General features: G+C 40.0%; 1 protein-coding gene across 4 annotated transcripts in view; it reads left to right on the top strand.

The window, feature by feature from the left end:
- Positions 1 to 18842, top strand: part of SNRK (SNF related kinase) — a 414130-nt gene that overhangs the window by 142594 nt on the left and 252694 nt on the right. For 2 of the 4 annotated variants that reach the window (XM_056520214.1, XM_056520213.1), the window contains exon 2: positions 5756 to 6447. The exons of the other annotated variants lie outside the window; for them this stretch is intronic. In XM_056520214.1, the coding sequence (XP_056376189.1) occupies positions 5859 to 6447 (589 nt within the window). In that variant the 5' untranslated portion in view covers positions 5756 to 5858. The remainder of the gene's footprint in view (positions 1 to 5755; positions 6448 to 18842) is intronic. 4 annotated transcript variants of the gene reach the window in all.

Raw genomic sequence — 18842 nt, forward strand, 5'->3', positions numbered from 1 at the left:
GAGGTTTGCCCCCCATGTGAATGTACAGGGTACATTTACACGGGCGGGTTTGCAGTGACTTTCCTACTTCAAGTTTGAGCTGCGGCAAATTTTCCGCCACAGTGCAAACTCCAAGAAGGAAACTCGCCTTAAACCCACGCCAGTGCGAATGTACCCTAAAAACACTACACTAACACATAATAAAGGGCAAAACTCTACATATACACCCCCTTACACTGTTCCCCCTCCCCCCCAAATAAAAATGAAAAACGGCAGGGTTTCCAAAACGGAGCCTCCAGCAGTAGCAAAACCACAACTCCCAGCATTTCTGGACAGCCACTGACTGTCCAGGCATGCTGGGAGTTTAATACCAGCTGGAGGCACCCTGTTTGGGAATCGCTGGTGTAGAATACCCCTATATCCACCCCTTTGCAATCCCTAATTTAATTCTCAAATGCGCATGGCACTCTCTCACTTCGGAGCCCTGTCGTTTTTCAAGGAAACAGTTTAGGGCCACATATGGGGTATTTCCGTACTCGAAGCAATTGCGTTACAAATTTTGGGGGGCTTTTTCTCCTTTTACCCCTCATGAAATGGAAAAGTTGGTGTCTACACCAGCCTGTTAGTGTAAAAAATTAAAAAGTTTTACACAAACATTGTTGTTGCCCCATACTTTTTATTTTCACAAGAGGTAAAAGGAAAAAATAGACCCCCAAAAATTTGTAATGCAATATCTCCTGAGTAAAAAAATACCCCATATGTGGGTGTAAAATGCTCTGCAGACACACAACAAGGCTCCGAAGTGAGAGCGCACTATGTACATTTGAGGCCTAAATTGTTGATTTGCACAGGAGTGGCTGATTTTACAGTGGTTCTGACATGAACTCAAAAAAATGTATACCCACTTGTGACCCCATTTTGGAAACTACACCCCTCATGGAACAAGGGGTATAGTGAGCCTTAATACCCCACAGGTGTTTGACGAATTTTCATTAAAGTTGGATGGGAAAAAATATAAATAAAATGGTTTAACTAAAATGCTGTTGTTACCCTATATTTTTCATTTTCACAAGGGAAAACAGGAAGAAAAAAAAAGCTAAAATTTGTAAGAACATACCCCATCCCTTGTTCATATGTGGATGTAAAGTGCTCTGCGGGCAAACTACAATGCTCAGAAGAGAAGAACCGCCATTGGGCTTTTGAAGAGAAAATTTGTCCCGAATTGAAGGCCACTTGTGTTTACAAAGCCCCCATGGTGCCAGAAAAATGCACCCCCCCCCCCACATGTGACCCTATTTTGGGTAATGTAATAAGGGGTACTGTGAGCATTTACGCCCTACAGGTGTCTGACAGATTTTTGGAACATGTAATTTTTCATTAGCTCAGCCCACTGTTGCAAAGATCTGTCAGAGTGCCAGTGTGGTGTAAATGCTCACAGCACCCCTTATTAAATTCTGTGAGGGGTGTAGTTTTCAAAATGGGGTCACATGTGGGGGGGGGGGGGGGTCCACTGCTCTGGCACCACCATTCCAAACAAATTCTCTCTCCAAAAGCTCAATGGTGCTCCTTCTCTTCTGAGCATTGTAGTGCGCCTCCAGAGTACTTGATATCTACACATGGGGTATTTCCATACTCAGAAGAAATGGGTTTACACATTTTTGGGGGCATTTTCACCTATTACTCCTTGTAAAAATGTAAATTTGGGGGAAAAACCAGCATTTAAAAATAATGTATTTTCATTTACACATTTGACTTTAACAAAATGTTGTCAAACACCTGTGGGTTGTCAAGGCTCACTGTACCCCTTGTTAAGTTTCTTGAGGGGTGTAGTTTCCAAAATAGTATGCCATGTTTTTTCTTTATTTTTGCTGTTCTGGCACCATAGGGGCTTCCTAAATGCGACACAAAAACCATTTCAGCAAATGTGCTTTCCAAAAGCCGAATGGGACTTCTCTTCTGAGCATTGTAGTTCGCCCGCAGTGCATTTTACATCCTAACATGGGGTATTTCCATACTCCGAAGAAATGGGGTTACAAATTTTGGAGGGCATTTTCTCCTATTACCCTTTGTAAAAATGGTAAATTTGTGAAAAAAAATATGCTTTAGTGAAAACATTTTCTTTTTTCATTTACACATCAGACTTTAACGAAAAGTCATCAAACACCTGTGGGGTGTTATGGCTCACTGTACCCCTTGTTACATGCCTTGAGGGGTGTAGTTTTGAAAATAGTATGCCATGTGTTTTTCATTTTTTTGCTGTTATGGCACCATAGAGGCTTCCTAAATTCAACATGCCCCCCAAAAACCATTTCAGCAAAATTCACTCTCCAAAATCCCTTTGTCGCTTCTTCCCTTCTAAGCCCTCTAGTGCACCTGATTAGGATCGACCGTTTGGGGGCTTTCAAATGTGATTGAGTATGCTGCTATATACTTTGCCAAGTGTCGACACAAAAAGATATATACCACACAAGATATGTTGGTATACACTTTCTTAGCATGAAGCTCTGCTGCTCCCAAAAAGAGTTCTGCTTTATTGCAGGAAGTAAATTTGGTTTTTACATTCAGAAGAAAGGCGGATAGTAATGACATCACAATTTGCATATTACATTGGAATTGGTTGTTCAACTATTGTCCGTATTTATTAGCATATCTAGTGTCCATTAATTTCTTGGCAAAAGTTCTCTGTTTATCAGATATTTAGTCTTTTACTCCCGCATGGCGTCATAGCAAGGTCTCGGTCCGGAGTCACGAGCAGATAGCATCCTGAAGTAAATGGGTTAAAATGTAGGGGGAACAGATATTTTTCCAGCAGCAATGGCATATTAATATTAGTATATCGATCAGTCATTAGAAACATAAGGGTCATCCCTATGAATTCCCCCCTAAAAGATATGTTACCGTACACAACATCTCTTCCTATGGTGAGTTCTGCCTAATAGTCCCAGGTTCAGGTGGAGAAAAATAAAAAACGGGTATGGGATGCTTTACTGGTTTGAGATGAGTGGCTCCTGATGTACCGCCCCCCTTTGTAGTCAGACTAATCTTTTACATGGGACTTCTATGTTAACCCTACTCTGCTGGGTATACACTTGCACCATTGGCATACAAGATGGTTGTTCTCATGGGTGGAATTCCCTCGATCATGTTTGGGTCTGATGTATCAATTTGGTTCAGATAACCTGAAATAGAAGGTTCAATATCCACAGTTGTTCCCCCAGTAGTCATCCGTCACACATGTGCATAGTGAATTGTCATCCCCATACATGACACTTTTGGCACCTCGGGACAATTCACTATGTCACAGTAGTCAAATTTAAAAGTAGTCACTTGGGCACTGGAAAAGTTGTCAAAACGTGGGATGCCACTCTTGGGTCATTGTCAAGTCAGCCCAGTAGTGTGGTGGAGTCGGATTGAGTTGCTGGGTTTGTACTGCACTTATCGGAAAGGATGTGTATCAGGAGCATGGTGTAGGAATCCTCTTGCAGTGTGAGGCGTATCCATGTTGATTCTCCTTCCAGTTTCACTGAAGTCAGAGTTGTAAGTAATAACAAGGGCCTTCAAATCTAGTTTCCAGCAGCCCCCTCACGTGTCTTTTCACGAGGACAAACTCTCCAGATTGTGACTTCCTGGTTCAGTGTTTGGTTCTGGAATGGAAGAATAAAACTGCAACATGTGTTACTTTCAGCTCATTACATAATGCTATAACAAACTTTACCAAACTATCATTTCCTGCACTGTGGGTAGTAACATCCTATCTTAGGGACCCCTTTCCCCAAAATGTGTCTCATATGGGGTTAGACTGTTGACTGTTGGGGTGTGTTTCTAACAGAGTACAGGACTAGGGGCAATATTTCTTACCATGGAAGGGACAGTTCCTTACTGGCTTTTAGGATTTTGTTCTTCAGGGTGCCATTTAGTCGTTCAACTTTCTCACTGCTCCAGGATGATGGAGTATGGAGTCCAAGGTCTGTTCCCACCATCTTCCAAAGTTCTCTTGTAATATCCGCAATGAAAGCCGGTCAATTACTTCAGGGACTTCAAATTTGCATACCAGTTCTGTTAGTAGTTTCTTTACAGTAGTCTTTGCAGTAATATTAGTAACTGGGTAGGCTTCTGGCCATCCTGAGAACATATCCACTGCTACTAGTACATACTCAACTTTCAACTTTTGGGCAATTATATGTGGTCAATCTTGATCCTCTGAAATGGATAGAAAGGTTTGGCCAAGTGTTTCTTAGGAGTAAATTCTGTTCTTCCAGGGTTACAGGTGTTGCAAATGTCACATCCCTTGACATATTGTTCAACTGGTGTTGTTATTCCTGGTGCAAGGTAGATTTTGTTGATAGAAGTGATCATTTAGTTTTTTCCTCTGTGGGTGACTCCATGAGCCCATTGAGTCTCCTCCGGGTAAAGGGCTTGGTTAAGACAAATCTTGTTTGCTTTTCTCCATGGGCTGTCTAATTCACTAAGTTCAGCTCCCATTTTCTCCCACATATTCTTTTCCTTATCCAAGGCTTGAGTTTCAGTGTATTGAGTCTGGGGTTCTCCTTTTCCTCTTCTAGTTCTTCTGTCTTCTTGTTAGAAACATAAAGGTCATCCCTATCACACCCACAGAGCACTTTACATCCACATATGAGGTATCTCCTTATTCGAGAGAAATTGGGTTGCAAATTTTGGGGGTCTTTTTATCCTATTACCCCTTGTAAAAATTCAATATTGGGTTTACAAGAACATGAGTGTAAAAAAAATGAAGATTTAGAATTTTCTCCTTCAATTTGCTGCTATTCCTGTGAAACACCTTAAGGGTTAACAAACTTTCTAAATGTCATTTTTAATACTTTGAGGGGTGCAGTTTGTATAATGGGGTAATTTATGGGATATTTCTAATATGAAGGCCCTTGAAATCCATTTCAAAACTGAACTGGTCCCTGAAAAATTCAGATTTTGAATTTTTTTTGAAATTTTTGAATTTTTCACCAAGAAATGATGCAAGTATCGACAAAAATTTACCACAATGTTAAAGTAGAATATCTCACGAAAAAACACTCTCTGAATCAAATTCATAAGTAAAATCATCCCAGAGTTACTAATGCTTAAAGTGACAGTGGTCAGATGTGAAAAAAATGCTCTGGTCCTTAAGGTGAATATGGGCTTGGTCATTAAGGGGTTAATGCTAGAAGTGCATATCTAAATATAATTCAGTGGATGTTGTGTGCACAAGATATAAGCAAATAGTTAAATTATAAAAATATATGCACTTTTTTGAGACACTGGGGGACATGTATCAAAGATTTTACCCCTGTTTTGTGTGTATTTTTTTGCGCAAAATTTTGCGCAAGCCCTTTTTTTGCGCAATTTTTTTGCGCACGTTTTGGTAGAGCATGTCCTCCAGATGTGGCTGAATCAGGGTACCTTGGAGTGACATCTATAGTACACATGGATTTATTAACTGCGTACTTTTTTTTTACACCAAAAGTTTTGCCGCAAGAGCTGTTTTTTTTTGCGCAAATATAAGCCATCTTGGACTTAACGTTTCAAGATGCTCTAAATCATTGATTCTATTTTCCAAAGAGTGGATTTAGGAGATTACTATATTTACCCGCAATTTATGAAGCTCATTACGCTTGATTGATAAATTTAGCGCTTCTGCACATAATTTAGAATTCGGGAAAAGGGGTAAAATGCTTCTACCATACACAAATAATGATACATGTCCCCCACTGTCTGTATCCATATATATATTGGAACGTATCTAACTTTACATTTTTCCTTTCAGATGTGCTTGGTGGTAGTGAAAATGCATTCCTTGCTAGCTTCCCATATTCTGTTATGAGAAGAACACCATAACCTATTATAAGGATTCCGATACCTGGTGCAGTATGGCTGGATTTAAAAGAGGATATGATGGGAAAATTGCTGGACTTTATGACCTTGATAAGACCTTGGGTAGAGGACATTTTGCTGTTGTCAAGCTGGCCCGTCATGTCTTCACTGGTGAAAAAGTAGCAGTGAAAGTCATTGACAAGACCAAATTAGACTCTTTAGCTACTGGGCATCTTTTCCAAGAAGTCAGATGTATGAAACTGGTGCAGCATCCAAACATAGTACGCCTGTATGAAGTGATTGATACACAGACCAAATTATATCTTATTTTGGAACTTGGAGATGGAGGCGATATGTATGATTACATAATGAAACATGAGGAAGGACTAAGTGAGGATTTGGCAAAGAAATACTTTGCTCAGATAGTTCATGCAATATCTTACTGCCATAAGTTACATGTGGTGCATAGGGACCTGAAACCAGAGAATGTTGTGTTCTTTGAAAAACAAGGACTCGTCAAACTCACAGATTTTGGCTTCAGCAACAAGTTTCAGCCTGGGAAAAAGCTGACTACAAGCTGCGGTTCGCTGGCCTATTCTGCTCCTGAGATATTGCTGGGTGATGAATATGATGCTCCTGCAGTAGGTATGTGGCGGTCTCTAAAAGTCTTCTTGGTTGTTTTTGCATAATTATTGAATACCAGTCACACACACACAATTTGAAAGTGCTTCTACATTACATGGCCTAAAAAATATGTTTTATACAAAGAAAACAAATGTTTAATGTACTGTATATTTTAAGGAATTATTGAATATTTGTTTTTGCATTAAGACTTGGCTTTTTTGTTTGTGTGTGGTGTGACTGCTCCAGTTTTAGTTGGAGCTTGCCAGTTGGGCTAAAATGGAAAAGTTGTATGCAAGATGAAATATGACCTGTTTTTCACCACAGTCTGTGTGTAGCCTGACCTTTAACACTATTTACATCATATTCTTTTTGAGTGTCTTTTACAATTGATAATAGTAAATATTAGGAATAAATGGAAGTATAATTAATTTTACAATTATTTAGACACCAGTCCTCAAAGGTGTATATGGAATAAGGGATAAGATTCAGTTAAAATATTAGTAATTATATTTATTCACATAGAAAAAATTTATTAAAATAAGATAAAATTGCATAAAAGTCTCCTAACGCCCTAGCAGGGCCTGTGCATCGGGCGAAGGAGCTTGGTATGTAAAATAATATAGAATGATATATGTATCAATACAGAAATGTATACCAACTGGATATTGTATCAGTCCAAACAAATGTAGCAATTATAATATTGTACAGGGTGGGCCATTTATATGGATACACCTTAATAAAATGGGAATGGTTGGGGAGATTAGCTTCCTGTTTGAGGCACATTAGTATATGTGAGGGGAGAAACTTTTCAAGATGGGTGGTGACCATGGCGGCCATTTTGAAGTTGGACATTTTGAATGCAACTTTAGTTTATCAATAGGAAGAGGGTCATGTGACACATAAAACTTATTGGGAATTTCACAAGAAAAACATTGATGTGCTTGGTTTTAACGTAACTTTATTCTTTCATGAGTTATTTACAAGTTTCTGACCACTTATAAAATGTGTTCAATGTGCTGCCCATTGTGTTGGATTGTCAATGCAACCCTCTTCTCCCACTCTTCACACAATGATAGCAACACCGCAGGAGAAATGCTAGCTTACTCATGGGTTCCCTGTAACAGCAGAACACAACACTATGGAAAGTATAAGTATTGCCGCTCCTAATTGTGCGTTGTGTGCCATATAGTAGAGCACATGAAAAGCATGCTTCTTCACGGTCACTTAACGTGTTCATTTTGTGGTTACGTGAATCATTGCATGCATTGATCTTTATTCTTACAGTAGAGAAGTCATTAATTATAACTTTTTGTGAATTGGGACATTTTAAACTTGCTTGTTTTTTTATTCCAATATAAATTTAGTAGGAGTCGGTGCATTGTTTACCGACTCAGACTCCAGGTACCCAAAATTTCGTCCGACTCCTCGACTCTGACTCCACAGCCCTGGTCACATGACCCTCTTCCTATTGAAAAAAACCTAAAGTTGGATTCAAAATGGCCGACTTCAAAATGGCCGCCATGGTCACCACCCATCTTTCACCCAAAGTTTCCCCCTCACATATACTAATGTGCCACAAACAGGAAGTTAATATCACCAGCCATTCCCACTTTATTAAGGTGTATCCATATAAATGGCCCACCCTGTAGATACTATAGCAGCAGCTAGATTGATAGAAGTGCTATTTGCTGGAGAAGTTCATTGGTAGCGCAGTGGAAAGTTCAGAAATGCAATATGAAACAGTTCCGTAGTAATATCTATAGAATTCGATAATCGTTGATAATATATGTATGACACGGGATTTGGTGCACTGCACCACTCACCGACCTTATGGGTGATAGAGATGTACGAAGTCTGGGCTGGCACGGAGGCGTCCGGCACTAGGAATGCTGACTGTCTGTGAAATGAGGTCTCTGTAGTCTGTGGCTGGCACGGGTTGGCATCCGGCCTGGAGGGAAGGTGGTTGGTGTAGTAGAGACAGCAGTAGGTTCTGTAGTGGTACGGGAGTGGGAGCCGGCGTCCACGTGTGAATGATACGCGCGAATAGGAGTGGTCCCAAAACAAGGGACATTCAGCTGTTGCAAGTGTGGAATCCAAGCTGGTGGTTGGTATACAAGTTGATATAATATCTGAGGGTGGTAAAGGGTGCTAGACGTGTTTCAAGGCCACAGGCCTTTTCTTCAGTAGCGGTATAATATTATTTGAATGCAAATGGTGTCTGATGATGTATTGGGTGGTAAGAAAAATATGGAAGGGAACGATGAAATGGTATATAATAGTAGCAATAATGATGGATCCATGAATAGAGAAAAAATGATAAAGAAGAGGAAAGGATAGAATAGAGAGATGCTATGAGCGCATAGAATATGAAATAAATTAAATATAGATGTAAAAAAAACAGATAAATATATATGTATGTATGTATATGAACAGATAAATATATAGTTGTAATTCCAACTACACAGAAGTTGGATGAGATAAATTAAGTAGTGTGGAATGTAGAAGAAAATATGGAATATATCATGAGCGCAGGAAAAATATAAAAAAATGTACAAAAAGAAATAATGGAATAATGAAAATTATAAGAAATATGATGTGCTTGTAACTTCAACTTCACAAAGGCTAGACAACTAGATGATTGGAAGATAATCTTGGGTGGGCTAAACTACAGGGGGCCGTCAAACGTGTTGGTATGCGACCTGCCAGTGACGGGCCATGGAGCAGAGCCACACCACAAGATGTTGCAGGATCTGAGGAACGCGAAAATTTCGAGTTCTGCTTTCCATCCTCTTGGTGTCTGAGTTAAATTCAAAAATCTTCCTAGATTCAGCCTTAGACATACATGTAATATAATCTCCCCCTCTCCAACATCTTTTAACACTTTGGATTGTCATAAAAATGAATTCTGATGGGTTCTGGTTGTGATATTCGCTGAAATGTAGTGATAGAGGGTGTGTGTTTATTCCTTTTTTAATGTTATATGATGTTCATACGGTAGTTGCGGGTCTTGAGTTGTCCTTTTGTACAGCCTATATACTGTTTGCCACAACTGCATTGTATTAAATAGATTATGCCTTTGCTGTGGCAGGCAAGACATTCAGGTATTCGGTGTGTAAATTGGTTAGAAGTAGATATAACTTCAGTAATTTTTTTTAGGAAAATGTATTGTTTTGCATCCTAGACAAGACCCGCATCTATGAAAGCCTTTTGTGTAAAACCAGGTAAATGACGGATAAGAAGTGATTGGTTGGTTGGTTGATTGTGGGGGCAACTTGAATCCCTAAGTTCTTGGCCTTAGTGTAAATGATCGGTGGGTGTGAGGGGATATCCTGCCTAATCAGCTTGTAATTTTTCAAAAAATGCCAATTCTTTTTTGATGATCGTTTCTATTTTCTTGTATTCCATATTAAAAGTTAAAATGATTTTGGGATCATCATTGGTTGTAAAATCAACAGATTTTGGATTAAAAAATGAGGATCTGTCCAGAGTGCAAATTTTTTTTTTTTTTTTAAAGATTTATTTAAAATATTTTTAGGGTAATTTTCATCCAGAAATTTATCAGTCAAGATTTGTGCTTCTTCAAATTTTTCTTTTAGAGAACAATTTCTTTTTAATCTGCAGTATTGGCAGTATTAAAAAGAATAAAACTATTTTTCACAACTGACTTATGGAATGTACTGCATATTAATTTAGGAGAATCAATGGTAATTAAAAAAATTCTAAAGTGCCAGTGCTGATACAAGGTGTGAAATTGAGATTGGAATTATTGGTATTAATTTCCTGGATAAAATCGTCTAAAAGATCTCTCGTTCCCTTCCAAATAAAAATTATCATCAATGATCATCATTAACCTCTTAAGGACCAAGGACGTACCGGTACGTCCTGAGTCCTTTCCCTTTCTATAGCGGGTAGGGCCCGACCTCTAACAACGGCCGGGACCCGTGGCTAATAGCGCGCAGGACTGATCGTGGTGCCGCGCGCTATTAACCCTTTAGATGCGGCGTTCAAAGTTGAACGCCGCGTCTAAAGTGAAAGTAAAACTAAAACAATGCTGGTTAACTAAGGGAGCTGTTCGGGATCGCCGCAGCGAAATCGCGGTATCCTGAACAGCTTACAAGACAGCCGGAGAATCCCTACCGGCCTCCATGCTATCTGATCGCCGAATGACTGCTCAGTGCCTGAGATCCAGGCATGCGCAGTCAAGCGGCAGAATCGTTGATCACTGGTTTCCTATGAGAAACCAGTGGTCAATGTAAAAGTTCAGTGTGTGCAGTGTTATAGCCCCCTATGGGAAAAAAAAGTGAATAAAGATCATTAAGCCCCTCCCCTAATAAAAGTTTGAATCATCCCCCTTTTCCCATAAAAAAAAAAAAAAAGTGAAAATAAAAATAAACCTGTGGTATCGCTGAAATGTCTGAATTATAAAAATATATCATTAATTAAACCGCACGGTCAATGGCGTACGCGCAAATAAAGTCCAAAATAGTGTATTTTTGGTAACTTTTTATATCATGAAAAAATTTATTAAAAGCGATCAGTAAGTCCGATCAATACAAAAATGGTACCGATAAAAACTTCAGATCACGGCGCAAAAAATGAGCCCTGATACCGCCCCATACGCAGAAAAATAAAAAAGTTATAGGGGTCAGAAGATGACAATTTTCCTGCATGTAGTTATGATTTTTTTTCAGAAGTACGACAAAATCAAACCGATATAAGTAGGGTATCATTTTAATCGTATGGACCTACAGAATAAACAGTTGTAATTTTTACCGAAATGTACGGTGTAGAAACCGAAGCCCCCAAAAGTTCCAAAATTGTGTTTTTTCTTTCAATTTTGTCTAACAATGATTTTTTTTTCCGTTTGATGTAGATTTTTGGGTAAAATGACTGATGTCATTACAAAGCAGATGTCATATTACACTGCTATGAATAAATTAGCATAGCTTGGTGCGAACCTTGTACCAATGGCGGTGCCTGTAAGTTGTAGATGATATTCATTTTCAAAATAAAAATAGAGTTAAAATAAAGTGAATGGCATGTATAATAAAATCAGTTTGGTCTGGCAGGATATCACCTTTTGATAAAAAAAAAAATGTTTGACGGCATTTAGGCCATCCTCATGTTTGATGATCATGTAGAGGGAACTGACATCAAGGGAGGCGAGTATATAATCTGGTTCCCAGCTAATATTTTCTAAAATTTGTATAATTTGAGTGGTGTCTTTTAGGTACAGAGTGGTGGTTTGTACTAGGGATCGACCGATTATCGGTATGGCCGATATTATCGGCCGATAATCACGATTTTGGGCATTATCGGTATCAGCAATTATCTTGCCGATAATGCACCGCCCCCACCGCACCGCACCCCCGACCCACCGCACCGCGTCGCACCCCCCACCGTGATGCTGGGCGGTATACCGGTATGGATTTTTCCCCATACCGCTATACCGGTCGGGCCCCACCGTCCGAGTCAATAAAAAAAATTAAACTTACCCGTAATAGGGGTGGTCCGGGCCATCCATCGTTCCTGTAGTGTCCGGGGGCGTTCCGGGTGAAGAGTGAACCGGTCCGGGCTGTCCTTCTTCTCCGGCGGTCATCTTCTCCACTCCGGGCAGGCTCCGGCCTAGTATGCTGCATAGACGCCGTTACGCCGTGACGTCAGGTGCGTCGCTGCGCACGGGCGTCACTGCGCAGCGGCGTCTATGCAGCGTACTAGGCCGGAGCCTGCCCGGAGTGGAGAAGACAACCGCCGGAGAAGGACAGCCCGGACCGGTTCACCCTCCACCCAGAACGCCCCCGGACACTACAGGAACGATGCATGGCCCGGACCACCCTGACAGGTAGGGGGAGAAAAGCGGGTGGCGGCGGCAGCCTATGGCCCCGCAAAAGCCACTGCAGATCATTGATTTAAAGCGCCCGCTTTAAATCAATGATCTGCAGCGGTGTCGCAGGGGGTTAAATAGCCGATAACTTATATCGGAATATCGGTATAAGTTATCTGCTATCGGCCCTAACCTGCACCGATTATCGGTATCGGCCCTAAAAAAACGACATCGGTCGATCCCTAGTTTGTACAAGAGGTTGAAGAAGACGATCAATTAACTGTGAAAGATTTGATGTAAGTGAATTAAATTATTTTTTCCGGTCCGGGCAGCAAAAAAAAAAGAAAAAAAAAAAAAATTTCTCTTGCCTGCCTATGTGCCCCCTTATATTTTTATCCAACTTTATCTGCGGGGCGGATCGTGATGTCATTATTTTTTTTTGCAATTCAGATATAGCCATTTTTTCTTTGTGAGTGATGTTGTTATTCTTCAGACTAGGTTTTAGTTTCCTTATATCAGATTCTACTGCCTTTTTAAATGTTTAACCCCTTAAGGACACATGACGTTCTCATACGTCTCCATTTCCGAGTCCTTAAGGACACATGACGTATGAGAACGTCATGTGTTTTACCGGCCCCCCGCAACCATCTGGAGCGGAGCCGATCCCCGATGCCTGCTGAAATCGTTCAGCAGGCATCGGGGCATATCGCCCAGGGGGGTCATTATGCCCCCCCATGTCGGCGATGGCCGCAGATCGCTGGACAATTCAGTCCAGCGATCTGCGGCGGATTCCGGGTCAATCGGGTCTCCAGTGACCCGGAATTATTGGCTGATCGTTACCAAACTCGGTGTTTTACAACCAGTGTGCCTCCAGCTGTTGCAAAACTACAACTCCCAGCATGCACTGATAGACCGTACATGCTGGGAGTTGTAGTTTTGCAACAGCTGGATGTTCCCCCCCCCCCCAATGTGAACGTACACTCACATGGGCGGAGGATTACAGTAAGTATCCGGCTGCAAGTTTGAGCTGTGTCAAATTTTCTGCCGTAGCTCAAACTGCCAGCGAGAAACTACTGTGAACCCCCGCCCGTGCGACTGTACCCTAAAAACACTACACAACACTAACACAAAATAAAATAAAAAGTAAAAAACACTACATATACACATACCCCTATACAACCCCCCTCCCCAATAAAAATGAAAAACGTCTGGTACGCCACTGTTTCCAAAACGGAGCCTCCAGCTGTTGCAAAACAACTACTCCCAGTATTGCCAGATAGCCGTTGACTGTTCAGGCATGCTGGGAGTTTTACAACAGCTGGAGGCACCCTGTTTGGGAATCACTGGCGTAGAATACCCCTATGTCCACCCCTATGCAAGTCCCTAATTTAGGCCTCAAATGCGCATGGCGCTTTCACTTTGGAGCCCTGTCGTATTTCAAGGCAACAGTTTAGGGCCACATATGGGGTATCGCCGTACTCGGGAGAAATTGGGCTTCAAATTTTGGGGGATATTTTCTGCTATTACCCTTTTAAAAAATGTAAAATTTTTGGGAAAACAAGCATTTTAGGTAAAAAAAATATATATTTTTTTACATATGCAAAAGTCGTGAAACACCTGTAGGGTATTAAGGTTCAAATTACCCCTTGTTACGTTCCCCGAGGGGTCTAGTTTCCAAAATGGTATGCCGTGTGTTTTTTGTTTTGCTGTCCTGGCACCATAGGGGCTTCCTAAATGCGGCATGCCCCCAGAGCAAAATTCGCTTTCAAAAAGCCAAATGTGACTCCTTCTCTACTGAGACCTGTAGTGCGCCAGCAGAGCACTTTTCACACCCATATGGGGTGTTTTCTGAATCGGGAGAAATTGTGCTTCAAATTTTGGGGGGTATTTTCTGCTATTACCCTTTTTAAAATTGTAAAAATTTTGGGAAACCAAGCATTTTAGGTAAAAAAAAAATTTTTTTTTTACATATGCAAAAGTCGTGAAACACCTGTAGGGCATTAAGGTTCACGTTACCCCTTGTTACGTTCCCCGAGGGGTCTAGTTTCCAAAATGGTATGCCATGTGTTTTTTTTTTTGCTGTTCTGGCACCATAGGGGCTTCCTAAATGCGGCATGCCCCCAGAGCAAAATTTGCTTTCAAAAAGCCAAATGTGACTCCTCTTCTGAGACCGGTAGTGCACCAGCAGAGCACTTTTCACCCCCATGCGAGGTGTTTTCTGTATCGGGAGAAATTGGGCTTCAAATTTTGGGGGGTATTTTCTGCTATTACCCTTTTTAAAAATGTAAAATTTTTGGGAAACCAAGCATTTTAGGTAAAAAAAATATATATTTTTTTTTACATATGCAAAAGTCGTGAATCACCTGTGGGGTATTAAGGTTCACTTTACCCCTTGTTACGTTCCCTGAGGGGTCTAGTTTCCAAAATGGTATGCCATGTGTTTTTTTTTGCTGTCCTGGCACCATAGGGGCTTCCTAAATGCGGCATGCCCCCCAAAAACCATTTGTCGCTCCTTCCCTTCTGAGCCCTCTACTGCGCCCGCCGAACAATTAACATAGACATATGAGGTATGTGCTTACTCGAGAGAAATTGGGTTTCAAATACAAGTAAAAATTTTCTCCTTTTTATCCCTTGCAAAAATTCAAAAATTGGGTCTACAAGAACATGCGAGTGTAAAAAATGAAGATTTTGAATTTTCTCCTTCACTTTGCTGCTATTCCTGTGAAACACCTAAAGGGTTAATACACTTACTGAATGTTTTTTTGAATACTTTAGGGGGTGTAGTTTTTATAATGGGGTCTTTTATGGGGTATTTCTAATATGAAGACCCTTCAAATCCACTTCAAAACTGAACTGGTCCCTGAAAAATAGTGAGTTTGAAAATTTTGTGAAAAATTTAAAAATTGCTACTGAACTTTGAAGCCCTCTGGTGTCTTCCAAAAGTAAAAACTCATAAATTTTATGATGCAAACATAAAGTAGACATATTGTATATGTGAACCCCAAAAAAATTTATTTTGAATATCCATTTTCCTTACAAGCAGAGAGCTTCAAAGTTAGAAAAATGCAAAATTTTCATTTTTTTCATCAAATTTTGGGATTTTTCACCAAGAAAGGATGCAAGTTACCATAAAATTTTACCGCTAAGTTAAAGTAGAATATGTCACGAAAAAACAATCTCAGAATCAGAATGATAACTAAAAGTATTCCAGAGTTATTAATGTTTAAAGTGACAGTGGTCAGAATTGCAAAAAAACCCTCCGGTCCTTAAGGTATAAAATGGCCTGGTCCTTAAGGGGTTAAATATCGGGTCCGGCTTGACTTTTAGGATAAAATTTGAATTTTAAAGTGCATGTAGTGTGGGTGTATTTGTTTAGGGGAATATTAGGTAAAGTGACTGGTTGCTTGAGGAAATATTTTTCGAGACAAAATCTCCTCACATATTTTGCCACACCAATGTAGGCATCAAATTTTAAACCTTTACCTTTGTGTGTCAGTTAAGGTCATAGAACTTAAATTAAATATAATGTTAGATGCTTCTAGTTGGTTTTCCCTATTTTTTGTGGGGGCTGGATTTCGTTTCTGTATTCTTCGTAACCTCTCTTTTTGGGGGTGTGGGGGTGAATTGTGGGAATTAGAGGTATGGCATGTATTTCTGCCTGTATAGAATGTCTCTTGGTGTGGTGATATGTTGGATTGTGTGTTGGGGGATGATGAGGTGTTCCGAGTGGTTGGGGGTAGTGAGGTCGGTGTTAGTGATATTGTCTGTGATACTGTGGAGACGATCTCTCTAAATAATGGTTGTTGGATTGGTAAGTGGGTCTGTACTGATTGTTTGGTTGGAAGATCTCCAACGTGGTCTTCCTAAAAAAATGGTCTCTATTAGTTTCGATTGAGAGTAAATCTGTTTTGTATTGGGATATTGTAGCTTGATTCTATTTGTACTGCTTTGGGTTGAGTGTCTTCTGAGATTTCAGATTTTGTTGTGAATGTGTGGGTTCTGATTTGCCAGGACAATTTTGGGGATTTTTTTCTGTGCAATTTCTTTTTCTAAGATATCTAAGCGTCTCATGGTTAGATCCTCATATTTCCTATATTCATCGTTAATAGTATACAGTGGGGATCAAAAGTTTGGGCACCCCAGGTAAAAAATTTGTATTAATGTGCATAAAGAAACCAAGGAAAGTTGGAAAAATCTCCAAAAGGCATCAAATGACAGATTAGACATTCTTATAATATGTCAACAAAAATTATAAAATAACAGAAAGCAAAAAAATGTCATCTGCAAAAGTTTGGGCACCCTGCAGAGATAATATCTTGTACTGCCCCCTTTGGCTAGTATCACAGCTTGTAAACGCTTTTTGCAGCCAGCCAAGAGTCTTTCAATTCTTGTTTGAGGTATCTTTGCCCATTCTTACTTATAAAAATCTTCCAGTTCTTTGATATTTCTGGGCTGTCTGTCACGCACTGCTCTTTTAAGGTCTATCCATAGATTTTCAATTATGTTGAGGTCAGGAGATTGTGAAGGCCATGGCAAAACCTTCAGTTTATGCCTCTTGATGTAATCCCCAGTGGATTTTGAGGTGTGTTTAGGATCATTATCCATTTGTAGAAGCCATCCTCTCTTTAACCCCTTAAGGACCAAGGACGTACAGGTACGTCCTTGGTCCTGCTCCCGTGATATAACGCGGGGTTACACGGTAACCCCGCATCATATATCACGGTGGGCCCGGCGTCATAGTGAAGCCGGGACCCGCCGCTAATAGCTCGCGGCGCCGCGCGCTATTAACCCTTTAGCCTCGCGGCTGAAAGTGAAAGCTGCTGGTTAACTCAGTGGGCTGTTCGGGATAGCTGCAGCGAAATCGCGGCATCCCGAGCAGCTTACAGGACAGCGGGAGGGGCCCCTACCTGCCTCCTCGCTGTCCGATCGCCGAATGACTGCTCAGTGCCTGAGATCCAGGCATGAGCAGTCAAGCGGCAGAATCATCAATCACTGGTTTCCTATGAGAAACCAGTGATCAATGATAAAGATCAGTGTGTGCAGTGTTATAGGTCCCTATGGTAGCTATAACACTGCAAAAAAAAAGTGAATGAATATCATTTAACCCCTCCCCTATTAAAAGTTTGAATCACCCCCCTTTTCCCATAAAAAAAAACCACAGTGTAAATAAAAATAAACCTATATGGTATCACCGTGTGCGGAAATGTCCGAATTATAAAAATATATCGTTAATTAAACCGCTTGGTCAATGGCGTACGCGCAAAAAAATTCCAAAAACGGTACCGTTAAAAACTTCAGATCATGGCGCAAAAAATGATCCCTCATACCGCCCCATACACGGAAAAATAAAAAAGTTATAGGGGTCAGAAGATGACAATTTTAAACTTAAGAATTTTCCTGCATGTAGTTATGATTTTTTCCAGAAGTGCGACAAAATCAAACCTATATAAGTAGGGTATCATTTTAATCGTATGGACCTACAGAATAAAGATAAGGTGTCATTTTTACCGAAAAATGTACTCTGTAGAAACGGAAGCCCCCAAAATTTACAAATCTGCGGTTTTTTTTTTCAATTTTGTCTCACAATGATTTTTTTCCCCGTTTCACCGTAGATTTTTGAGCAAAATGACTGACGTCATTACAAAGTAGAATTGGTGGCGCAATCATATGGATTTTTAGGTGCAAAATTGAGAGTTATGATTTTTTAAAGGCAAGGAGCAAAAAACGAAAATGCAAAAATGGAAAAACCCCCGGTCCTTAACCCCTTAAGGACCGGGGGTTTTTCCGTTTTTGCATTTTCGTTTTTTGCTCCTTGCCTTTAAAAAATCATAACTCTTTCAATTTTGCACCTAAAAATCCATATGATGGCTTATTTTTTGCGCCACCAATTCTACTTTGTAATGACGTCAGTCATTTTGCCCAAAAATCTACGGTGAAATGAAAAAAAAAATCATTGTGCGACAAAATTGAAAAAAAAAACTGCCATTTTGTAACTTTTGGGGGCTTCCGTTTCTACGTAGTACAGTTTTCGGTAAAAATGACACCTTATCTTTATTCTGTAGGTCCATACGATTAAAATGATACCCTACTTATATAGGTTTGATTTTGTTGTATTTCTGGAAAAAAATCATAACTACATGCAGGAAAATTAATATGTTTAAAATTGTCATCTTCTGACCCCTATAACTTTTTTATTTTTCCGTGTATGGGGCAATATGAGGGCTCATTTTTTGCGCCTTGATCTGAAGTTTTTAACGGTACCATTTTTGCATTGATAGGACTTATTGATAGCTTTTTATTCATTTTTAAATGATATAAAAAGTGACCAAAAATGGCCTATTTTGGACTTTGGAATTTTTTTGCGCGTACGCCATTGACCGAGCGCTTTCATTAACGATATATTTTTATAATACGGACATTTCCGCACGCGGTGATACCAAATATGTTTATTTTTATTTACACTGTTTTTTTTTTTTTTATGGGAAAAGGGGTGATTCAAACTTTTCATAGGGGAGGGGTTAAATGATATTCATTCACTTTTTTTTTCACTTTTTTTTTTGCAGTGTTATAGCTCCCATAGGGACCTATAACA

Source organism: Hyla sarda, chromosome 5 (genome assembly GCF_029499605.1).
Source record: "Hyla sarda isolate aHylSar1 chromosome 5, aHylSar1.hap1, whole genome shotgun sequence".
Classification (NCBI taxonomy): domain Eukaryota; kingdom Metazoa; phylum Chordata; class Amphibia; order Anura; family Hylidae; genus Hyla; species Hyla sarda.